The 25,269-nt window shown below is 47.4% G+C and overlaps 1 protein-coding gene across 2 annotated transcripts; it reads left to right on the top strand.

The window, feature by feature from the left end:
- Positions 1-11,444: 11,444 nt before the first annotated feature.
- On the top strand, positions 11,445-21,573 carry BPIFA3 (BPI fold containing family A member 3). 2 transcript variants are annotated; one of them, XM_006727498.3, is made up of 7 exons: positions 11,445-11,568; positions 16,398-16,548; positions 18,383-18,490; positions 19,116-19,265; positions 20,511-20,595; positions 20,979-21,042; positions 21,539-21,573. In XM_006727498.3, the coding sequence occupies exons 1-7, from the start codon at positions 11,445-11,447 to the stop codon at positions 21,571-21,573; spliced, it is 717 nt and encodes a 238-aa protein (XP_006727561.3). The 2 variants fall into 2 exon arrangements, with proteins under 2 accessions (XP_006727561.3, XP_030885199.2); XM_031029339.2 differs by lacking the exon at positions 18,383-18,490.
- Positions 21,574-25,269: the final 3,696 nt, after the last annotated feature.

Raw genomic sequence — 25,269 nt, 5'->3', positions numbered from 1 at the left:
GGAACAAGTCTTCCTGTCTTGTCTGAGATATTTTCTGGATGATTCTGTGACCTTGGGTAGCTTGGCCACAATCCCCTTACTGTGAAGTGAGAGTTTTGCTCTCACCTAATAGGTCCCTTGGCAACCTGCAAAGTTGTGGTTTATGTAAGAAAACTTCTCTCGGCCCTGATAATCCCATTTTTCTTCCCTCTATCACCAAACTTCTCAAGAGAGATACTGCTATCCATTGTTTCTACTTCCTCACCTTTATCCAGTGCTCAATTTTGGATAATCTGGCTTATGCCCCCAACTCAAAATAACTTACTTTAGGTCATCTATGACTTCCTTCATGGCCAACACCAGTGAGCCCTTATTCAGTGTTCATGTTCCTCAAGTCATTAGCAATTAACTTTGCATGACCACACCAAACTGCTCCCCCTCCTCTTTTTCTCCTTATCACTACCTTGATTCATGCCTGGCACCCTTCTGTGCATACATACATCACTTACTCTTTTAAATAAATTGTGGTGGTTGTTAAGCTTTTATCTCTTGGTTACATATCTATCTTTCTGTACTCTGTTTTGCAGTGCTGGGTCTGGGACTCTGAAAACCACCTATCTTCTTTACTGGTTTGCTCCTTGTTAGGATCCTTTACTAGAGGAAGATTGCAAGGCTGAAGGAGGAGAAAAGAAAACTCTTCTTTCCTGTTTGCTTCCTCTTCCTCTAAGCATCACGCAGCAATGGCTTTTCACCCAATCAGGGGAAGTTGGTTTCAGTTTACAAGTTGTTGGTTTTTGTTTTTGTTTTTGTTTTTTTAATGCTCCAAAACCAGCTTTATTATGTTCCTCAGAATACTGCACCAGCCAACAGGAGCCCCTTTCTCAGAAGTCTACTTCCCAGTTGCATGAAGTTTCTCCTCCAAGATCCTTAAAAAACCATAACTTGGTTCAGATCTCAGCATGCTCCAAGGGGACAAGAATAAAGATTAAACAACTTAGATACTCAAAATAATTACTTTTTTTGTTAATTTATATCAGCAGACATGGGGAATATGTATAGCAACTGATGTGAAAATGTTAGGGTTCAGGAGCGAATGGTCAAGAAAGAATTCTTGAGATGTCTTCAGTGCAAAAAGGTAGTTTTATTAAAGCATGGGGACAGGACCCGTGGATAGTAAAAGCTTCACTGGGGTTGTGAGGAGTGACTGATTATATACTTTCAAGTTGAGAGGGGTTATGGATAGCTTAAGTCTCTAAGGAATTTGGAAGCAAAGTTTCCAGGACCTTGAGGGACTAGCTGTTGTTAGGAAAAGGTCATTTACTACTGTCTAGTAAAACCCTAGTCCAGGGTGCCTGGGTGGCTCAGTTGGTTAAGCGACTGCCTTTGGCTCAGGTCATGATCCTGGAGTCCCGGGATCGAGTCCCGCATCGGACTCCCTGCTCAGCAGGGAGTCTGCTTCTCCCTCTGACCCTCCTCCCTCTCATGATCTCTGTCTCTCATTCTCTCTCTCTCAAATAAATAAATAAAAAATCTTTAAAAAAAAAAAAAAAACCCTAGTCCAGAGACTCTTCAGATGTATATCAGTGGGCCCTATGCTTGGAGGATGATGGCTAACATATATCTTGGGGGACAGAGATAATGGAAGTTTCCAAAGGGATTTTTATATGTTAAAGAAGATTTACAGGATCCTGGGGGTTAGGCTACTGTTAGGTTAAGATTGCCTTTTGCCTCTAGCAAAGTATTAACATCAAGGCCGCTAAACTCCTTGAGGAAGGTCACTCTGCCAGTCCCAAGTACTTGTCAATGGGCTGTAAGTTATAAGGAAGTTTAATTCTTTTTCTTTTGCCTTTATTCTCTGATGAGGGAGCAGAAGGCTAGCTGAAGACAAAGCACAAGCTGACACCTGCAACCTCCCCCCACCCCCACTCCTGGGTGGGACATGTGTGACATTCTTCCAGGAATCTCCCAACTATCTTAATGTTAATACCTTGCTAGTGGGGAAAACAACCTTAACTTGACAATGGCAAGGCCTCCAGTATCTTGTAGGTCCTCTTTAGCATATGAAAGTTCTTTTGAAACCTCCCTTTTCCTTACTTCCCAACTCCTGAGAATATAATCACCACTCCTCACAATCCCGGTGCAGCAGCTCTTTCTGTCCTCCAGTCCTGTCCCCGTGCTTTAATAAAACCACCATTTTGCACCAAAGACATCTCAAGAATTCTTTCTTGGCCCTCAGCTACAGACCTCACCCCACCAAACCTCACCTATATTCCAAAACCACATCATTCTCCACATCAGCAATTGATTCTAAATATGTTAGACCAAATAAAATATAAACTGGGTTGCTCCTAATTAATGGATGGGTACCTTCATCAAAGATTCTGGATTTAATATTAGATCACACAGCTGAAAATGGCTTTGATAACTTATTGTGTTGGTTACTGGAAAATAAACTAAAAAATGGCCTTCATTCAATGAGGCTGAGAACTTTCCAGGTTCAATATAAGTAAGGAATCCAAAGGCTTGGGGAGACGGGACTGTTGGAGTGGATTTATCTTTTGCAAACACATGTCACCCCACCATTACTTTTCCTGAGAGGGCCCAAACAACAATCTCTTCACTAAAAAATTGAAAAATACATTAGTTAGGAGAGCGTCCATATTCTTGAAAAGCTGTTTTCTATTACCTGGGAAATGCTGCCACTCCCTGATTTCAATGGGGGATGATGAGATATATGAGTAACATAGAGAAAGTGGTGGAGCTTAACTGGCAGAAAAAAAAGAGGGCACACTTATTGTAATGGATAGCAAGGATGAATTGGTAATCAGAATATTTGGCAATTGCTAATTGATCAGTTTCCCTAGAAAGGAAATAGATGGCCCACCTATTAAATGTTAATTGATCAGGAGGATCTCCAGGTTAGAAACTTGACTTGGGTTGCCAAAATGGAAAGTCAGAACTTTTCATCCAATTTCCAGTTAAAAGCCAGTTCAGGATCAGGAACCCCTTGATTGAAGGGGAAGCAAGGGATCCTGCAATATTGCCACAGCATGTACTCCAAGTCTTCCTTCAAGTCTTTCCAAATTGGCCTGTTGACATTTATGAGAATCATGGTGCTCTGTGGAAAAATACCCAGAACTTTTGGGGATATGAGATACTGGCTCTGAATTTATGCTATTTTCCAAGAACCCAAAATAGTTTTATGGTCCACCAAAGTGGGCTAATGGTTGTTAAATGATAAATGGAGTTTTGGCACGAGTTTGATTCAGAATGGGCCTGATAATTACATGGACCTGTTCTGTGATTATTTCTCTAATTCTTTAATGTATAATTGGAAGAGACATAATTAGCAACTGGCAGAATCCCCATGTGGCTCTCTGATCCATGGAGAGAGAGCTTTTGGGAGAAGAAAGGCCAAGTGGAGAGCTTCCTCTTGTAACAGGATAATAAGCAAAGCAATACTACATCACTGGGGGGAATTGGAGAGACAAAGGCCATCATTTTAATTTGAGAGACAAAAGGAAGCTGATACTTTTATCAGTCAGGATTAATGCAGAGGAGAGAAAGAGACAAAGAGAAGGATTACAAGGCATTGATTTACATGATTATGGGGGTTGGTTAAGCAAGATCAAAACTCATAGGTCAAGACATGAGGAAGGGAGACTCAAGCACGGAAGCTGTCCACAGGAAATATTTCTTCTTTTTCTCCTCCTCCTTGTTCCTCTTTTCTGTCTCTCTCTCCCCCTTTCTCCCTCTTCCCTCAGTCTTGCTTTCTAGTCCTCCCAACTAATTGTATTAGTCCTACCTGGATTATCCAGGATAATCTCCCTTACATTAAGTCATCTCATTATGGGCTTTACATCTGAAAACTCCCTTCAGATCAACACCTAGGTTAGCATCTGATTAAATAATGGGATTGTAGCCTAGCCAAGTGGACACATTAGAAAAAAAACCTTGCAAGACTTATCCCATCCCCATTTAACAAGACTGTTCACTGTCCTTAAAGTCAACCCAGCCCCTGACACCTGGGATTCACTATTGCCCTTGAAAATGTTTTTCCCATTTCAAGATGCAGGGACCATCAGAATCTGCTTGCTTTTACTTGGCAGTGCTACCAGGACACCTTCACAGTTCTTCCCAGCACTACTGTGCTCTCTACAATAACATAATCTATAAAAATCTTGATCATATGGACATCACAGAACATCACATATGTCCAATACATTGGTAACATTATGCTGACTAAACTTGATGAGCAGGAATTAATAAGCATTTAAAGGCATTAGTAAAACATACATGAGGAAGAAGGTGAGATACAACCTCATAAAAGCCCAGGTTCCCAGCACTTTGATGAAGTTTCTGCAAGTACAAAAAGGCACAAAGCTTCATAGGCCATTTTAATTTTTAAGGTAATGCATACCACAATTAAAAGTGTTATTCTGATGCATTTACTGAGTAACTCTTTTTTTTTTTAAAGATTTTATTTATTCATTTGAGACACAGAGATACAGAGAGAGAGAGAAAGCATGAGCAGGGAGAGAGGCAGAGGCAGAGGGAGAAGCAGGCTCCTCGCTGAGCCAGGAGCCCGATGTGGGGTTCGATCCCAGGACCCTGGGATCATGACCTGAGCTGAAGGCAGACGCTCAACCATCTGAGCCACCCAGGCGCCCCTACTGAGTAACTCTTAAGGTACCGGTTTGAATAGGAATCAGAGCAAGAATAGGCTCTCCAGCAAGCAGTGCAAGTTTCTCTATCACTTTGTCCTTATGACCTAGCCAGAACCAATTATACTTTCAGAGTATCTGTGGCAAATGAGGATGTTTATGGATGCTCTGGCAAGCTCTAATAAGAGAAACACAGCACAGATGTGTAGGGCTTTGGAGAAAAGCCTTATCCTGGTCTGCAGATAACTGTTTTAATTTTGGAAAACAGCTCCTGTCTTGCTACTGAGTCCTCGTAGAGATGAATATCTAAGCATGGAACATCAAATAACCATGCAATCTGAGATGTCCTTCATGGACTACATATCAAGTTTCTTAATATGAGGTATTACACTGATTTTCAAATGCTAAACTAAACTTGATTTCTTGAGACAAACCTCCACTTAATCATGATGCATTTAAATCTGTATTGAAGTCACTAATACCTTGTTGAGGATTTTTGTCTCTATGTTCATGATAAATATTGGTCTGTAGTATTGATCCTAGTCTGGATTTGGTATTAGGGTGAGGCTGGCTTCATAGAAGGACTAGATAAGTATTCTCTCCTCTTCAATTTTCTGGAATTGCTTGGGTATAATGTGGTGTTTGGTGATGAAGCAATCTAGGTCTAGAGTTTTCTGTGCACTAAGGTTTTTATCTACAGATTCAGTATCTTTAATAGATACAGGGCTTTTCAGGTTATCTATTTCTTCTTGAGAAGCTTTGGTAGTTTGTGTCTTTCAAGGAATTTGTTCCTTTTATCTAAGTGGTAGAATTAATTGGCATAAAGTCATTCATGATATTTCCTTATTATCCTTATAATATCTGTAAAGTCTGTAATGCTGTCACCCCTCTCATTCCTGATATTGGTCATTTGTATCTTCTTGCTTTTTCCGAATCTACCTGACTAGAGTTTTATCAATTGTATTAATCTAAAAGAACTGGCTGCTGACTTCATTGATTTTCTTTAATGTTTTTCAGTTTTTATTTCATTAATTTTTATTCTAACATTTATTACTTCCTTGCTTTTTTATTTTTTTTAAGATTTTATATATTTATTTGACAGAGAGAGACACAGTGAGAGAGAACACAAGCGGGGGGCGGGGAGAGGGAGAAGCAGGTTTCCTGCCAAGCAAGAAACCCGATGCAGGGCTCAATCTCAGGACACTGGGATCATGACCTGAGCCAAAGGCAGACGCTTAACGACTGAGCCACCCAGGCATCCCTACAGATTTATTTATTTGTTGGAGAGCGAGAGAGAGAGATTGCACACACAAGCAGGGTGAGGGGCAGAGAGAAAGGGAGAGAGAATCTCCAGCAGACTCCGTGCTGAGCACAGAGCCCAACAGGGGACTTGATCCCAGGACCCTGAGATCAAGACCTGAGCCGAAACCAAGAGTCCAACAACCAACTGAGCCACCCAGGCGCCCCTGCTTGCTTTGTTTTTAGTTGACTTCTCTTGTTCAAGCTTCCTATAATGGATGCTGAGGTCTGATGTGCACTTTAAGGAGAAGGACTCAAGCACATTTCCTCCTCCCCACTGGCTGACATTTAAGGCAGGCGTGGCTCTGAATAGCTGGTCATCGTGAATGGCCTGCCTCCCTCATTTTCTCCTGAGAACATCTCCGCTAGGTAGGACCCTGGGCTTGATGCAGTCAGTTCCTGCCCCCTAGTGGTTCAGAGAGTTCATGGTTATGGTGAGACCTGCAGTCTTCACTCCCCCTGGTGGATCAACTCCAGCTCATTGAAAATCTTTTGATAGTTGCCGCATGTCCCCTGGAGTCTTTAGTGGCCTCTCTGGAATGTGAGAGGAAATGCCATTGGACAACACAGGCTCACAGGGCCCAGGATGAAGGGCAAGGGCTGTGGGCGAATTTATCTAGAGACGAGACAGAGCCTACAGAGCCAGACAGCCTGGGTTTGAATCCTGGCTCCAGGCTTACCAGCTGCGTGTCCTTGGGCAAGTGACTCCATCTCAGGCTTTGCATCTGTGCGTCTCAGGCTTTGCATCTGTGAAGTTCAGCAATAACAACACAACCCTCCAGGGCTATTGGATTAATGAAATTAATCTACAGTGAATGCTTAGAGCAGAGCCTGGCACAGAGTTGGGACTCAATACGAGCCCACTGGTGCTCTTCCTGCCTCTCCTTGCAATGCCTGTGGGGGCCGTGGGATCGTGTTGGGGAGCGGAGTGGGCTGTGGGAGGAGGAGGTAGATGGGGAGTGAGCGACCGCTCCTCTGATCTCCCCTCTGTGGGTCTGGCTGCCTTGCTCCTGCCCCAGCCCCACCTGCCCCCAGCTGGTGGCTTCAGGGATTGTATTCAACTTCTCTGTGCCTCTGCAAAGGGAGGCCAATCATGACAGTACCTCCCTCACAGGGCCGTGTGGAAGATTAAAGAAGCGATTACAAGTAAAGCATTTAGACTGCCCTCTGAGCAGTCAGCTCTCAACGAATATTGTCTGGCACCATCTTCCTACTTCAGTTACATGGTTCTCGTGCACCACATGCAGCAGACTCACCCAGAAGCTTAGTCCCAGTCCCCACCTCCAGAGACAGACTCAATTGCTCAGGGGTGGCCCAGGACTCTGCATTTCTACAAGCCCCACTTGTCCTCCCAAAAGCACTGCAAGGTACCCAGAAACTCCAGCTTTTCCACTTTCCCTTCCTTGCTTCAGGCCACACCAGAACCCAGAACCTCATCATCCTTTGTCAAGCCCAATATTCCATTCAGAAGGCACCCCACTCCCCTCCTATCCCTCATCCCCTGTTCAAGGAAGTTTGTCTTTGGGTTAAAGTTCCAGTCTTCAGACTTCTATGATTGTTAAAAACATATATTTCTTAAAAAAAAGGAATAAATGAATGCCTGCGTGAATGATGAATTCCATTCCATAGAAGAGTGATTCTCAGTGAACTAAACCAGCCTCCCCCCCTACTGAATCAGGTGCAGGAATCTTCCACCACTCTGCTTCTACCCATTCTGCTGCCCCCTGGAGTTTCAGGACCTCTCTGCCTTTGGCTGGGGACCTGGAGCTGCCTTAGAGCCCAAGGAGTTGCGGGGCGGGGGATGGGGGGCGGATTGTAGGGTTGGCGGAGGGCGGGGCACCTCTGCCCGGCTATAGGAGGGTGCTCATGTACAAAAGCCTGCTTGGCCCTTGTGAACCCGGGGAAACTCCTGCCTCCTTGTCACGCTGGACACCCCCTCCCTGGAGGCATGGATGGGAGCCTGGGCACATGGGCACCAACTTCTGACCCAGTAGATGCAGCCACACCCATCTTCCTTTGTTCCTCCAATCTGCTGAGCCTTTTCCCACCCCAGGGCCTTTGCCCCTGCCATTCTGTCTGCCAGACACACCCTCCCCCATCTACATTCAGTGTAGACTCCATCTCCTCCTGGACTCAGCTCAAATGTCACCTTCTTGAGAGACCTTCCCTACTCGTCGCCCAGTGGCCTCCTTCCTATTCTCAATCTCACCCAACTTCTTCCCTTTGATATGATTTGTAATTATTCCATGTATTGTTTATTTTGTCTGGTTCTGATTCTCTCACCAGACTAGAAGTTGCTGGAGAAGCAGGGTGTCTGTTATTGCCTAGAGCCAAGCACAGTGCCTGGCACATTGTAGGCCCACAGGAAGTAATGGTTGACGGGATAAATACATTTTTTTTTAAGATTTTATTTATTTATTTAATTGACAGAGAGAGAGAGACAGCGTGAGGGGGAACACAAGTAGGGGGAGTGGGAGAGGGAGAAGCAGGCCTCCAGCTGAGCAGGGAGCCCGATGCGGGGCTCGATCCCAGGACCCCAGGATCATGACCTGAGCCGAAGGCAGTCGCTTAACCAACTGAGCCACCCAGGCGCCCCTGGATAAATACATTTTTATCCAAGTCAAACTCCTTGAAAGTCAATTACCCAGGAGAGCAGAGGTTTTAATTGGTGTTGATGGGCACACCTTAGGAGTATGATGGAAATCCTGCTATGAGCAACATTTTTTAAATAGGTACATTTTGTTTTTCTGAACAGACAAACCAAAGTTTTCATCACATTTTCAAAATGCCCCCCAAAAAGGTAAAGAAGTTTGTTCTAAAGAAAGTTCTTTGAAATAGTAAAGGTGATGGCTAATAGGTGAGGTTTGGGGCATCCAGCAGTTCCACCTTCCAAAGGAAACAACATCTCAGCACTCAGGGGAGGGCCAGAGAGGCTGCTAGGGTGGCAGCTCATCCTCGTCCCGGCTGGGAGCTCTGCAGGCCGCTGGGTTCCTCTGGGTCCCCGCCCCCCCACATGCGTTATGAGGGTGGAATGAGATCACCTGTGGGGCAGGCTTAGCACAGTGAACGAGGCCCACCAAATAAATGTCAGCACCACCATCCTCGGAGGTAGCTGCTGGGGATTGGGGCGGGGTGGGGGGCGCTGGAAGGGAGGGAGAGAGCACACAGCTAACCTTTCCCTTCAATGTCCACTCAAACTCCATCTCCTCAGGGAGGTCATTTCTCTGATAACCCTCTCCCCACTGCTCAGGTCTCCCCTCACTGGGCCCTCGCAGAGCACCTCCCGCCTCCCCTTCACAACCACACGTCACCATCCCGTGCTCACAGCAGGGATGGCTGAAGACTGGCAGTCTCCCCACGGGGACGGGGGCACCACAAGGACAAGGAACTGCAGGGCTCACCCCTGAGCAGTGCCTTCCTGCTCCCCTGTCCTGCACCAGGCTTGGAAAAGTCTACACCTTCTACGTCATCTCTATAGACTCGGTGGCCCTGAGAGCCACAGCCTGTGATGAGGCAGGGATAACAGCCCTCCCCACTCCCCAGTTCAGACCTCCAAAGAGCCAAGGACAACAGGTTTGTTCCTCCCAACAGTGCCCACTCTTCTCCAATTTTCTGCACAAAAAATAAAATCCCAACTGGTTACACACGACCAGGAAGACTGGAAAAGTACATTTCGAGGTAATTGATATTCTACAAACATCCCCAAGGGGAGTGTGAACCCTGCGAGGACGTCAATTCCGGAAAGCCAACACCCTGAACTAATGCTTTCGTTATGATCTCTTACAAAACTGGATGTGAAGTGCCCAAAGATGGCCCCAGGGCTTCGTGAGCTCTGCAAAGGACCCTGCACATTCCCTACTGCCCGAGAGGAGAGCACAGGGAGTGAAGAGTGCCTTTTGTCTCAGAGCTCCCAGCAGCTGAACTGTGGGGCCCAGACCCCTGAGGCCTGTGTGGCTGCAGTGGGAAACTTTAGAGAATTTGGAGCAGAGGAGGGCCCTGGTCTGATTAACATCTTAAAGTGATCTTGCAGGGGACACCGGGGTGGCTCAGCGGGTTAAGCGTCTGATTCTTGGTTTTGGCTCAGGTCACGATCTCAGGATCGTGAGACCGAGCCCTCCACTGGGCTCTGCGCTCAGCAGGGAGTCGGCTTGAGATTGTCTTCCTTTCCTCTCCCTCTGCCCCTCCACCCACCTCAAATAAAAACAGATAAATCTTTAAAAAAAAAAAAAAATGACTGTACAGGCTGTTGTGTACAAAAGAGATTGTAGGCGGGCAAGGGAGAAAGGTAGGGACACCCCAGCGTAATCCAGGCCGATGTGAGGGTGGCTGAGAAGGAGCTGCTGGACGTGGTCAGATTCTGGAAGTGCTGGCAGGATTTTCTGAGAGATGGGCTGTGGGCAATGAGGAAAGAAGAGTCAAGAGGAACTCCAAGGGCTGAGGTCAGAGCAACTGGATGGACTGTGGCACCATTTCTTGAGATGGTGAGGACAGGGGGATTTGAACTGAAGTTTCTCTGACCCCCAACTCCAGAGCAATGAAGTAAACCTAACGCTTTGGCTTCAAGCCTCTCTGTCTACCTCCTGTAAATCTTATCCATAAACCATCCATCCAACTGTTCATTCATTCATTCATTCATTCATTCATATCATTTAACAAATATTTATTGCTAACTACCATGCAGTAAACCTGGGAGGCCCTGGACACATGAGGATTAATTCGACTCACACCCTGCCCTACAGAAACTTATAATTTGGTAGGCAGTTCAGAGATCAACTTTTCTCACTCATTCATGTATTCAGTCATTTAGTCACTCAACAAACATCCATTAACACTAATTTCTGGCAAGCAAGCATCATGGTGGGCACTGCAAATGATCTTGCCCTTAAGAAAGTCCTAGGGGCGCCTGGGTGCCTCAGTTGTTAAGCGTCTGCCTTCGGCTCAGGTCATGATCCCAGGGTCCTGGGATCGAGCCCCACATCGGGCTCCCTGCTCGGCGGGAAACCTGCTTCTCCCTCTCCCCCTGCTTGTGTTCCCTCTCTCGCTGTGTCTCTCTCTGTCAAATAAATAAATAAAATCTTAAAAAAGAAAAAGAAAAAAAGAAAGTCCTAGTCCAATTGGAAAGCCTGAAATTAGCCATCCTCATTCATTTACTGTAGGATCCCCAAGGATCCCCACCACCCAGCCCCGTGCAGGGTCTAGGAGAGGACTGTTGCTGGATGACCCAACAGTGGGCTCTACTGGGCGTATCCAAGCAACACGGCCTCCCTCTGGGTCCCTGGCCCTCCCCCCAGGGTTCCACCTGCTGCCCTTACCATGTGAGCAAAGCCCAGCGGCAGCTGCCAGAGCCCATCACGACACCCCCCAACGGCATGCTCAGGGTTAACCCTGGTGTCGCCCTCCGACAGAAAACCATGAGTCCACTCATTCAGGCAGCCACCCCCGTAACCACCCACCTGGGTACCATTTGACCTTTCTTGACACCCGCAGGTCCCAGAACCCAAGATGTGTCCAATCTGGAGGCTCCTGGTCCTCCTCAGCTTGCTGTCCGTGCCCTCAGCACTGCACAAGCAGCCCTGGCGTGGCCTGGCCAAGGCCCACATGGACAGCAAACCAGCTCTGGCGAGAAGTAAGCTCAGCCCGTGCTCTGCCCACGGTCACAGGGTGGGTGGGGAAGGCATCATCCTGCTGGGTGACCTCGGGTCAGTCACTCCCTCTCTTCCTTTTTCTCTTAGACCTCAAGTACAGAAAACTGAGGTTGAGTTGATCATATGCCAGTTCATAGCACGTCATCATTACGGTGAATCATGGCAAGGCCCTCTTGTGGGTTTTTTTGTCGTTTTCCCCTTTACTGCTTATTCTCACTCCCACCCCCACTTCCTCAGCAGGCCCTGCGGTGTGTTTAACACATGTGTTTATATACCCTCATGTCCTGATATACAGTGTTTTGATTTGCGTAGATCATACTGCCATATGGATCTTGTTGGTTTTTACTGTTTTCATTGGACACTGTGCTGTTGACATCTGTTGCTTCAGGCTGGTACTGAGAAGTCCATGAGATTGGACTCACCACCGCTTGGCCATTTCCCTAGGGACGGACACCTGTGTCGTCTCTAAGTGCCCACTATTAGAAGCTACCCTGAGATGAACATCCTTGCATGTGGCCCTGTAAGGAGCCAGGGAAGAATGTCTCTGGGATAGACCCAGAAGTGAACGGGGTCGCTGGGCCTTAGGGTGGGTACAAATTCAATTTAACTAACGACTGCCAGATTGCTCTCTAGAAGGGCTGTGCTGGTCTATACCCGCTCCAGCGACAAACGAGCACACCTGTCTCCCCACACCTGTTTCCCAACACTGGAGAGGATCCATCTGCCTCAGTCTACTCCAGTGGCCACAGCAAGATACCACAGGCTGGGGGGCTCAAACAACAGACATTTCTTTTCTCACAGTTCTGGAGGCTGGAAGTTCAAAATCAAGACGCCCACAGGGTCGGTTTCTGATGAAACCCCTCTTCTCTCTTCCTTCTGGCTTGTGGGTCTCTGCTCTCTCCCTGTGTCCTCACATGGGCCTTCCTTCTGTGTGTGCACAGAGAGTACACTCTGCTATCTCTCTCTTTTCTTAGAAGGACACCAGTCTTATCGGATTAGGGCCCCAACCTTATGACCACATTTAACCCTCTTTACCTCCTTCAAGGCCCTGTCTCCAAATACAGTCCCACTGGAGACTAAAACCTCAATATATCAATTTGGGGGCAGGAGGAGGTACACAATTCAGTATGTAACACTATCTTTCTCCTTTTTGCCAGCCTGAAGTACATTTGAGTGCTATCAACTTGTCTCAGCTTGACTTCATCTGATCAGTGGGAAGCTTGGGCATCTCATCCTAGTTTTGTTAGCCATTTGACTTCTTTGAATTCCCTGTCCTTATCTCTTGTCCATGTTTCTCTTTGCCTCCCGGGGATTTTTTATTCCTCTCTGATTTGAGTGTTAATTTATTCTTTTTTTCTTTTTAAGATTTTTTATTTATTTACTTGACAGAGAGAGAGCACAAGCAGGGGAAGCGGCAGGCAGAGGGAGAGGGAGAAGCAGGCTCTCTGCTGAGCAGGAAGCCCAACGCGGGGCTCAATCCCAGGACCCTGGGATCATGACCTGAGCTGAACGTAGTTGCTTAACCAACTGAGCCACCCAGGCGCCCCTAGTGTTAATTTATTCTTGATGCTGGTCCTTCATCAGGTCTAACCAGTGCTAACATTTCTCCCAAACTGTCATCAACTTTGTTTGTAGGTCCTTCACTGAACAGGAAGATTTTCAAACTCATCAAAATTTCATCCCATGGTTTGTGTTTGATGAGTCGTAAACCCTTGTCTCTACCCCAGGCATCTTCTACTTTGTTTTCCCTAATAGCTTTATCGTTTTACCCTTCACGTTCAGGATTTTAACCCATCTGGAGGCCACCTTTATGTTGCTTATGCATGTAAGTCACGGCCTCGGCTTCACTTCCGTCTGTGTAAGGAGTCTGTTTTCTCAACCCATCTATGAAAGATCAAGTTCCCAAGCACGTGGATTCCCTTTGCGGCTCTGTATTCTGTGTCTGTGTTTCTACACCACTATTTCTACACCAACAGCAGAAGACTTTAAATGCTACATCTTTGTAAAATGCGATTTTATCTGATTTTTCTTCTTGAATTTTATTTAGAATGTGCTGAGTTCTTTAAAAAAAAAATCACTTGGAAATTTGATTTGGGTTTCACTGAATTTGTTAATTTAGAGAGAACTGACATTTTTGCAATATGAGGTCACCCATTAGAAACTTAGTGTATCTTTCAGTTTTTTCCAGATTTTTGAAATCTTTTTTTATCATGTTAAAGAAATCCCCATAGTCCTGGTTTTCTGAATTTTTCTTTTTTTTCTGAATTTTTCTTAATCATAAATCAGTACTGGCTTTTAACAAATGTTTTTCGGCATCTAAAAATTACTCCATTTTTTCCTCTAAACCATTAATGTGATAAATTGTATTAGCAGATTTTTGTCTGTTGAACCCATCCCAGCATTTCTGGAATAAATATGATATTTTTGTAACTTACTAGAATGATATATCCATATTGCACTATCTTTATAATGATTAGAATGTATTTATAATGTATCATACTAAAATATATTTTATAATGTAATGTATTTTTATAATGTGCTATTGGCTGGCTAGTCAATTTGTTAGGTAATAATTTTATAGGACTTCAGCAGATTTTTCATACATGAAATTGACGTGGACCTTTCCTCCCCTGTACTGTTCCGGAAGCTTGGCAAGTTACACTAGCCTCATAAAATGAATTTGGCATCTTCTTCTTTTTTTATTTTCTTTCACAATTATCTCTTTATATAAAGTTTGATAAAACTCTTCCCCAAAATCATATAGATCAAAAACTTTTGGGGAATGAAATCTTCAATTACTATTTCTATTTCTTAAATCTTTTAGATTATCAATGTTTCCCACTTCCCTCAACACAACTTGGCATTTTATGGTTTGCCACAAAGGTATCCATTCCATCTAGGTTATGAAATACATTCATGTGTATTGGGGGGCCCATGCATCCTCATGGTTACAATGGGTGCAGTTGGAATGCTATTTCATGGGGCTGCCCTGGAGATTCAAATGAGGAAAAGCATGTGCCAAGTGCTTTTTCAACTGTGAATATATTTATCACTATAACCACCTCTCATATCAGTTAGGGCACTTAGCTGCACAGAACAGAAAACCCAACTCAATATGGCCTAAATGATGAAAAAAAAAACGTTATTTCATATAACCAAAACTCATAGGCAGGACAAACTCCAGGTCTGATTCAATCAGCAACTCAAAGGTGCCATCCAGAGCTGGATTTTATCCTTTTTTTTTTTTTTAGCTCTGCTATCATCATAGTTTCATCCTCAGGCTGCTAGTTCCCAGTGTGGTAGGAAAATGGTGGCCAGTGACCAACAGAGCGACAGACTGGCTTGCTCCCTCCCAGGAGGAGACAAATAAAGAAACTTCCCCTCAAACATGAAATATAAGATCTTCCGTTTAGTCTGATAAGGCCAACTTGGGTCACATGCCCACTTCAAACCCGAAAGAGTCAGTGGGCAATGATGGCTCAGATAATCAAAGGCCTCATCTGGACTAGGAATTGGAGAAGGAGGCTTAATCAAAACAGGGTTCAGATGAGAATGACAGGATGGATGGATGGGAGGATGGATAGACAGATGAATAGATGGGTGGATATTTGGACAGATGGAAGATGGATGGGAGGGTGGATGGATGGATAGACAGATGGGTGGATACTGGACAGAGGATAGATGGATGGATCAGTAGGTGAATGGGTAGATGGATGTATGGATGGATGGGTGGGTGGATACATGGATATTGGACTGGCAACTACTAGTGTCTACTGCTCACAATTATCCAAGTGTTGTTATCATTAACCAAGAACTACTAAGAGTTCTAGGCATACCTATAGGATCACTCTAACTTTGAAACTATTTGGTCCGTGTATGTCTCTCTTACTAGACAGAAAACTGGTTTGTGTCTTTGGCCACAAGGCCTGATACCCAATAGATGCTCAATAATATTCTTTTTTGGATAAATGATATTTAACCAAATATCTTTGGATAACTTATCTCAATATTCCTCACAAGAATCCTGTGAGATGGGCATTATTATTGTTCCCATTATACAGATGAGAAAATCAAGACCCAGGAAGGTGGTAGCATTTCAACCCAGATCTAGGACTCCAGACACACTTTCTTATTGGCAGGCAACAGAAACATGGGATACTGAAAGGGGGTCTGGGAGCTGGAGGGAGGGGAGTGAGGAGGAACCATGGTTTCTGCTGCCCTGCAGTGTAGGTTCTGATCACAGGGAGGGTCAAGTCAGGGAAATAAATGTGTCCTGTGGTATGCTCAGACATTCATCAGAGCTGGGTCCAATCCTAGCGCCCAGACAGGCAGGATTTCAGCATGTCCAGCACTTGAAAATCCCTTTCCTTTTTGGAATTCATTCTTTTCTGCTGGTAGCTCCGCTTAGTCCTACAGCTTATTCTGGGCACAGTGTGGGAAAAATTATATTCATTCTCTTCTTAGTTGTTCTCTTCAAGCAACATTTATTGGGATGTACATGCTGTACGTTAGGTTCTGTGGTCCAGACTCAGAGACTGCACCGGGTGGGCTTTCCACTATTAGATCTCGTTTGAGCAGCTCTTGCCTGCCAGACCCTCCGCAGGGGTGTCGCCTCAGCCCTGCAAAGCACCATTTCCCAGATGAGGCATGCGGATTTCCGTGTAAAGGGTGGAGTTGGGGGCTGACAAGCACCCATCACTCAGCAAGAAGCGAATGCACCAGCCCACACACAACCTAGGCCTCTTGACTCCAAGCCCCCTACCTCGTCCACGACATTGTGCAATGTCATTGGTCCCTTGTCCATTTCCAGTTATTGCCCAGGGCCTCATGAAGCACAACGCAGAGGGCCGAATCCAGAACCTCCGCCTCATGGACAGTCTGAATGCCTCAGGGCAGATGGCCCCAGGGATGGTGGGCTGGCTAATAAGCGGCATGAGCCTCCAGCATCAGCAAGAAAGCAGGTGAGCCCCTGAACCCCATCCCTGGCCCTGGGACTCTCTAGAAAGCTCTGGGTCAGAGGGCAGAGCTCAGGGCATGGAGGCTGTGAAGAGAGAAAGCAGGAAGATTGGAAGGAGGGGATAAAAGGCCCAATACAAGAATGAGTGAGGGCCCAATATGAGGGGTCATTTGGGAAGGCAGCATAACAGGGTAATGAAAGCAAAGCCAGGAATAAAGCTTCTGCATTTAAATCCTGGTTCGGCCACCAACCTTGCTGGAGCACTCCAGCCTCATCTATAACATGGGTACCAGAGCACAGCCTGGCTAAACGTCTGGGGTGCCAAAGGAACCCAGGACTAGAGTCGGACATTTGAATACCACTCTCTTGCCTGATAGCTGTGTGACTCTGGGTAAGGTGTCCGAGGTCTCTGAGCTTCAGCCTTAAGCCCTCATCAGTGAAATGGGCGGAATAATTGTCCCTGCCTCAGGGACTTGGGAGCTTTCTCTGTCGCACATAGTGGATGCATAGGCATTGGGTGCTCCGATTAACCCAGCAGAGCTGGCCCGGGGCTGCTCACCTACAGTCCCACTCCTTCCTCTGGAGGGCCGGGCCTCCTCAGCTCCCACGCTCCCCGCTGCTCCAGGTCAGCACCCCAGCTCCAGCCTGCCGCGCCCTTGAGCTCCCTTCTCTCTCATTCCTCCCCTAGCTCTCGCCATTCTAATGAGCGCTGGTACTTGCCAGCAGGGTTTCCCTGGACGTGTGCAGCCACAATCACCTCCCTCCTTCCACTCCCTTAATAGTTGTTATAAGTATTCGTTGCGCACCTGCTGTGTACCAGGATCTGGGCTGGGTACTTGGAATACAGCTATGAACAGGACATATGGCCACTGCCTTTTTGGATCTTACATCCAAGTTAGTGAGTTAAGTCACAAAAGTAAATCACTAATTTCACATAGAGGGATACGTTATAAAGACAACTTTAGCAAGGTAAGGGGTGAGAGTGAGGGGCTGATCGGGAAGAGCTTTCTAAAGAGATAATCCCTAGGAAGAATGAAGAGAAGGAAGCAAACCACGTGAAGGACATAGAAGGGCAGTAAGTGCAAAGGCCCTGAGGTAGGAAAGAGACTGGTGTGTCTGAGAAAGAGAAAAAGTCCTCCGTGGCTGGGTGAGCAAGGGTGTGGCTGTGGAGGCAGGTGAGGCCAGACCCTGCAGGTCTTAGGGGCCATGCTATGGAGTTCGGATTTTATTCCAAGAGCAGTGAGAAACCCAGGGAGAGTGTTAAGTAATAGGGCTGCCTATTGGCTGCCGCATGGAGAATAGTTTGTAGAGAGGCCAAGTTCATGGCAAGGAGCCCAGAGAGAAACTAGAGCATCTCCAGGCAAGAAGTGAAAGTGACCTGGTCCAGGTGAAAGGGACAGAAGGAGTCGGAAGTTGCCAAATTCCGGGTATATTTTGTAAGCAGAGCCAGCATGATTCACTGATGGGTTGAATGTGAAGGTGAGGGATGGAGAGAAGGCCAAGGCTCCCGGGGCTTGGGCCTGGGCACCTGGGCAGGTTATGGGGCCCTGTGCTAGGAGGCAGTGGCTAGGTCTGAGAACAGCCCTAGTCAGGGTCTGCAGCTGGCTATGGGTTGAACACGTTCATTGTGCGGAGCTGTGAAGGGCCCTCTGGGACAACTTGCAGCCCCGGGCTCCTGCAGGTGGCTCTTGCCCTCTGAGCATCTTTAAAAGGATCTGACTCCAAACCTAACTGCCAAGCCCTTTTCATAAACAGCATGCCAGTCTTTTTTGTCAGCCTGAGGCCTTGACGTCTGAGCTCCCTCACACTTGAATGGCCTCTGCTCTTTCCTTCTGTAGCGCCAACATCACCAACATTCAGTTAGACTACGGTGGGATCCGGACGTCTTTCCATAAGGAGTGGTTCTCAGCAAACATCTTACTTGAATTTGACATTGACTTGAGACTGTAAGTCATACAGCAGCAGGGTCGGTGGGGTGCTGTTCCTCCTCAGTGGGAATCCAGGAGTTGGGGGGAGGGGGGAATTTGGCAACCTGGGGAACCTAGATCTTTCTGACTCCAACCTGGTTCAAATCCTGGTTTCTGAACTCACTTGCTGTGTGACCTTGAGCAGGTCACTTCACATCTGTGAGCCCCAGTTTCTTCAGTTGAAATGTGGGTGGCAATCCCTGGTCATTTGCTCATTTAAAACTATGTGAGTTCATTACACTGATTTTAAAAAGAGAGACAGAAACACTTTAATTATATCATCACCTTCCCTCCATCTGTTCAGACTATCCTTTACCATCAGCTGCCCCCAACAAAAGGGAGACCACAGCTAAATGGTACAGATTTTTTAAATAAGATGAACTCTCCACTTCTAAATATCGAAAGGCCCCTAAGCTGGTCTACCTAAAGGATTTTCAGAAGTCACTCTGCCTAATAGCATTTTCACCTTGGTCACTGGCTGGCTGCAGGAGTCAGCAGGCAGGGCTGGTTTGTTGAAAGAGTCACTCTTCCCTTTGTGTTGGCTGTTTCCACCTCCTTCTGTCTCCTGCCCTTTCCCTCCTCCTCCTCTCTCTCTCGTCCCCAGGCCTTTCAATAACAAGATTATAAAGACACATGCATGCATGAACCTCGCTGTGGAGTTCTGGCTGGAGAAAGACGAGTTTGGCCGGAGGCATCTGGTGATAGGCAGTTGCTCTGTGGAGCCAAGCAGCATCTACACGACAGTGCTAACCGAGTAAGGTCCCAGCAGCCCTCCCCTGGGCTGAGCCCCTTCCTGCCTAGCCTTAGCTGTGGCCACACATCTCCACCACTTCCTGGATGAGCCCAACACAGATCTCACCCTTTCCCCATGATCTACTTCTCTTCCTGAGTCAGCATCCCAGTGATAGCCCAGCCACCCTCCCAGGAGCCAGACTCTTCCTCTTCCCCCCGCCTTGCAGCCCACCTTCACTGGTTCCCATCAATGACCTACTGGCAGCCCCTGCTTGCCTCCTCTTTCTCCATCCCCACAGCTACTATCCTGGCTCCTAGACCTCTTCCTGGACCACTGCAGGAGCCAAGCTGGCTTTCTCAGACTCAGACCTCACCTCCTTCACTCCATTCTCCCCCTGCAGCAGAATTAACTTTCTAGCGCAGAAATGTGGTCATGTTCCCTAGCTCCTGCTCCAAACGCTCCAATGGTTCTCCAAAGCCCTCTGAATGAAGAGCAAACTCCTGGATGTCAGTCAGGACCCCACTTGTCCTCTCACCTGTCCCACTCTGTAGCTCTTCGCCCTCTTGTGCCGCTGAAGGACCTACCCCTCCATCAACACACCATGTATTTTCATGCCACCGTGCCTTTGCACATGCTGATCCTTTTGCCTGGAATGCCCTTCCCTTCTTCTCTGGAACTCCTCCTCATCACTCATTCATTCAACAAATATTGTTTGAGAACCTACTATGAGCCAGACATGGCACGCTTGATGCTAGGGATACAGTCGTGAACAAGACAGAAAAAAAAAACAGAGCTATTTATAAGGTGCGTTTATTAATAGAGAATAATAATTTTATATACCAGCTGACCAAATCTATCAACTCAGCAGACTGTGAGTCTCTTGAGGGTAAGATTTGGGTGTGATTTCTCCCTGTAATTCCAGAATGCTGAAAGCAGCTAGGTCTTCAGTGGCTATCCATTCATTTACTCATCAGATGTTCACTAAATGCCTAAATCATGCCAGGCATCCCGGCTAGGACAGTGCAGGGGAAGGACTGAAGTCTGGAGCTCTAATGACCTGGTTCTAATCTATTCAGCACTTACTGGCTGTGGGACCTAAGTCACATCACCTCTCTGAAGTTGCCCCTTCGACTACTGCCAACAGCAGTGCCTTTTATATAGTGCTGGCTGAGGATTAAATGACTGTGTAAGGTGTCCTCAATGCCCAGCACCTGGCATTGGTACTGTATGGATTTATCTGTTCTGTACATCTACTTCTCTTTCTAGAGATATCTCACCAAAGATGAAACATTTTCTCCGTAACTTCAGGGGGAACCTGGCAAAAGTTATCCCACACCTAGTGGAAAGTCAGGTAAGTTTGAGAAAAATATTGTCCCCCAGGGTATCTTTTGAGTCTGAGGGTCAGGACATATATACTGGCAATTCAGAAAAGAGTTTCCAATCTTGGGCTTCAGGCCCTGAAAAATTGCCATTAAAAATTTCAGTTTTGTCATCTACTAGCTGTGTGTCCTTGGCAAGTGACTCAGCCTCCCTGTGCCTCAGTGTCCCCATCTGTAGCATGGGAATCACCACAACCCCTATCTCACAGAGTCATCATGAGGATTCCGGCAGACATGAAAGTGCTGTGCATGGCATCCTGTTCGCGTTCAACACAAGGGAGCCGCTCTTGCTATGACTCTAGTTTCCTCTTCCTTAGTCCCTGGCCTGACCCTTCTCTCTGTGCTGGTGGCCCAGGTGTGTCCTCTGATCGGTGAAATCCTCAGACAGCTGGACGTGAAACTGCTGAAGAGCCTCATGGGTGAGTGTCTGCATCCAGCCAGGGAGGAGGACTCAGGATTGGCAAATGGAAGCGGTGCCCCAGTGGAGCTCCCAGTGAGACCTACTGAGGGGCGTCTGCATGTGCTCTGAGAACACTTAGAGGGGACCATATGATGATGACCATTCCTGTCCCCCGAGAGAGCTAGGGCAGCAGAGGGCACCCCTACCAAGCAGGCTGTGCCCCGCGAAGTCACCCAAACCTCCAGATTACCAGATTACCACTCAGTCCTTTAGGGAGCACTGCCTCCACCCCAAACCTGAGACCACCCACCATTTGCAGACAGATACAGTCCCCACCTTCACGGAGCTCACAGTCTAGTAAAAGGAATAAGGATATAACTACTTATCATTTGGAAAGAATTTTAATGCAAGTGCCTCAGGCACTGGCCCTTGGCTGGCATGGATGGATGAGAGTCCCCTGCAGGGGCTGGACGGGCCGTCACCCTGGTGACTGATCCTGCCTCTTCTCCTTACAGAACAGGCTTCTGCTCATAAACTCAACCAACTATGAGTCCAGCCAACCCTCCGCGTATCAGACTTGAGCATCCTCCGGCTACCTACTGATCCAGAAGGAGATTTCACACCTTGGGACCTTAAGTCTTCCTTAGAGTAGGGTTTCCACTGCCCCCAAAAACCTTTACCATAGGCCCTGTGGAGTCTTTCCTGTTCCATAATAAACTCTAACTCTGAAGGGTACAGAGGCCCCCCTTCCTGGGCCCTGAGGTTAGTGTTCCAGAAGTCAGACTTGATGAAGGTCCATGCTAAGACTAAATATGCCTGGGTTTGCTCATCAGCCTAGAAATACCAGAGAAAACACTGTGTTTTCCTGTAATTTGCAGCCAGAAGCCCATCTCGAGATTTGCTCATCAATGCGGGGAAGGCCCTGTTGAGATTTCCCATTCCCTCATTCATTCGGCCCATATTTGTTGAGTACCTACTATGTGCCAAGTGCTTTGCCAGGCTCCAAAGGAGTGCAGGGAAAGGATGACAGAGTCGAAAAGCATAAATGTTGGCACTGAACAGATCTGAGTTCAAATTCGGGTCAGCCCAATGAGAAGTCGCATGCGGGTATGAACAATGTACCTCAGAGTGGCTGCGGACCCCCTGGCCCCCACGGGCCCCCATGGGGCTGGCACAGAGTGTGAGCTCAGCAAATGCCTGTTGTTAAGTGGTGGATGAATCTGGTTTGAGGACTCACTGGCTGTGCTGGGGACAAGGCACTTTACCTTCAAGTCTCCATCACCTGCAAAGTGGGGATAGAGGCCTTCCAGGATGTGGAGCAACAGGAGGCTTGACACGGCTGGTGGGAGGTAAGGTGCGCCGCCGCTTTACAAGTCTGGGTGGCGGCATCTACAAAAGCGCCACATAGGCCTGGCCTGTGCCCTATAGCAGCGCCATTCCCCAGCAGGCGGCCCACAGAAGCACGCGTCCGTGGACACCGGGAGATGTGGACGAGACTGCTCATAGCAGCAGTGGTCCTAATAGTCCCTGAGTAAAAACCCTAAATGCCCATCAAAAAAGTGGGTAAGGGGCGCCTGGGTGGCTCGGTCGTTAAGCGTCAGCCTTTGGCTCAGGTCATGATCCCAGGGTCCTGGGATCGAGCCCCACATCGGGCTCTTGGCTCGGCGGGAAGCCTGCTTCTCCCTCTCCCACTCCCCCTGCTTGTGTTCCCGCTCTCGCTGTGTCTCTCTCTGTCAAATAAATAAAGAAAATCTTAAAAAAAAAAAAAAAAGAGTGGGTAAATACTGTGGGACAGTCACCCAGGGGAATGCTCTACGGTCATGAAAATGACCTACGACAACACATGACCACGTGGGTGCATCTCAGGCACATAACAAAGCCAGGCACGGAAGAGCACACACTGCATCTCCCATTTATATGAAGCTCAAAAACAGCAAAAGGAATCCATGCTGTCAGACATGAAGACCGTGGGTAGCCTTGAGGAGAGGGTTAGTGACTGGGAGGGGCTCCGGGCAGGCTTCTGGTTCTTGATCTGGATGCTGGGTGTGGGGAGGGTGTTTAATTTGTGAAAATTCACTGAGCTGTTCACTTATGTGCATTTTTCTTACATACGTTAGACTTTAGCACACATTTTTTAAATAAAAAATATTTACCATAGGGCGCCTGGGTGGCTCAGTTGGTTAAGCGACTGCCTTCGGCTCAGGTCATGATCCTGGAGTCCCTGGATCGAGTCCCGCATCGGGCTCCCTGCTCGGCGGGGAGCCTGCTTCTCCCTCTGACCCTCCCCCCTCTCATGTGCTCTCTCTTTCTCTCATTCTCTCTATCTCAAATAAATAAATAAAATCTTTAAAAAATATATATATATATATTTACCACAGGACGCCTGGGCGGCTCAGTCAGTGAAGCGTCCGTCTTCAGCTCAGGTCATGATCCCAGGGTCCTGGGATCGAGCCCTGCATCTGGTTCTCTGCTCAGCAGGGAGCCTGCTTCTCCCTCTGCCTGCCACTCCCCCTGCTTGTGCTCTCTCTCTCTCTCTCTGACAAATAAATAAATAGAATCTTTTATTTTTTTATTTTTTAAAGATTTATTTCTTTTTATTTATTTGACAGAGAGACAGCGAGAGAGGGAACACAAGCAGGCAGAGTGGGAGAGGGAGAAGCAGGCTTCCCACTGAGCAGGGAGCCCGATGTGGGCCTCGATCCCAGGACCCGGGGATATGACCTGAGCCGAAGGCAGACGCTTAACGACTGAGCCACCCAGGCGCCCAGTAAATAGAATCTTTAAAAAAAATATATTTACCATGCAGGATGTTTGTAGGAGTATGTGAAAAAATATTTGCAATATGTTTAGCATGCACTAGGTCCATGGGAAATGCTTATGAAAAGTCATTTAAATCATTGTTACTTATCTGATTAATGACTATTCAGTTCTTAAATATTGATTCCCACCCTCTTCCCAAAGAGAGGCAAAGCATACTGAGAAATCAAGGGGAAATAACACATACATATTAATCGTAGTAGCACACACGTATTAAGCACTTGGCATGTGCCAAGCTTGGTGCTCAGAGCTTCTATTCAGCGTCTCATCAAATCCTCACAGCAAATCCATGCAGGAGGACCCCGAGGCTCAGAGAGAGAAAGCCCCTAGCCCAACATCACACAGCAAGGAAATGATCAAGCCAACTGCGCTCAGGCAGCCAGACTCTAGAGCCCAGGCTTGGCCCCTGTGGATCCGCCCTCTGGTCCTCCCTCCCTTCCTCCTAACCCCCCCGCCCCCCCCCCACACACACTGAGGGGAAACCGGTGACAGAGGCCATCGGCTGGATTGACAAGTGCAAACAAGGAAGTGTCAACAGCTCAGAGATGAGAATAGGGCGAGAGAGCCTCCTGTCTCCTTCTTTCAATTCACACCGCCTAATCCGAAATGCTTCGTTGGGGATTTGCAACCCTAAACGCCCATGTTCTCACACACAGGATTCCCCTTGACAGCCTTGAGTGTGTGTGTGGGGGGGGGGCGGGCGGGGGTGGTGGTGGTTCTAGCTCATGATTCTAAGAGCAAACATAGGAGGGCTGGGCCCCATCCTCCAGTGAGGTTGCCTGGCCCCTTGCTGAAGGCAGCTTTTGTCTGCCTTCCTCCTGACCCTTCGGAGGGTGACTCAGGGGCCTCCTTCCTCAAGGGGACTCCTTGGGTTTCTCAGAATTCTATTTTTGTTTTGAGGTTCATAGAGCCGCGGACTCATCATGTTTTCTCCCAGCAGAGCTTGTTACACAATGGGCTTCTATTATGATACCAGAGCTGGGGTCTGGGGGGGGGGATTTAAGCAGAAATTCAGCCCCAAGTGCCCAAAAGCTTGCTCCAGGCCCCACCTGTCCGTGCCTTTTAACTTCCATGCCCTTCCTTTAGGGAGTTCTGATTCTGCACCAGGCACTGGGCTGCAAGCTACATTTGTTTCCAGCTCAGCCCTCTCCACAGCCCCCGGGGTGGGTGCCATTAGCCCCACGTTGTAGACAAGGGAATCGAGGCTGCAAGAGGGAAAAGTATCTTGCCGAGGCCTCAGCAGAGCCGGGCTTGGGACTCAGGGCAATCTGACGTCACAGCGGTGGGAAGGCTCCAGAGAACATGAGCAGGAACTTTCTGAAGATTCTGTGACATAAACTTGCAAAGTTAAGAGCACTGAAGCTGGAAAGCCCGGGATGACAGTCTGACTTCACCTTTTCCTAGCTGGGCTGACCCTGGGCAGGTCACT

This window comes from Leptonychotes weddellii, chromosome 10 (genome assembly GCF_054177405.1).
Source record: "Leptonychotes weddellii isolate Sample4059 chromosome 10, ASM5417740v2, whole genome shotgun sequence".
Lineage (NCBI taxonomy): Eukaryota > Metazoa > Chordata > Mammalia > Carnivora > Phocidae > Leptonychotes > Leptonychotes weddellii.
Note: the sequence above shows the minus strand (reverse complement) of the source record. Positions and strands in the feature narration are given on the sequence as shown.

What these genes read in the sequence shown, in the direction of transcription:
- BPIFA3 (XM_006727498.3), top strand. Translation starts at nt 11,445, where the DNA reads ATGTGTCCAATCTGGAGGCTCCTGGTCCTCCTCAGCTTGCTGTCCGTG. An exon ending in TTTGACATTGACTTGAGACT is followed by an intron (nt 18,491 to 19,115) that starts GTAAGTCATACA and finishes TCTCGTCCCCAG; the next exon opens with GCCTTTCAATAACAAGATTA. An exon ending in TACACGACAGTGCTAACCGA is followed by an intron (nt 19,266 to 20,510) that starts GTAAGGTCCCAG and finishes TTCTCTTTCTAG; the next exon opens with AGATATCTCACCAAAGATGA.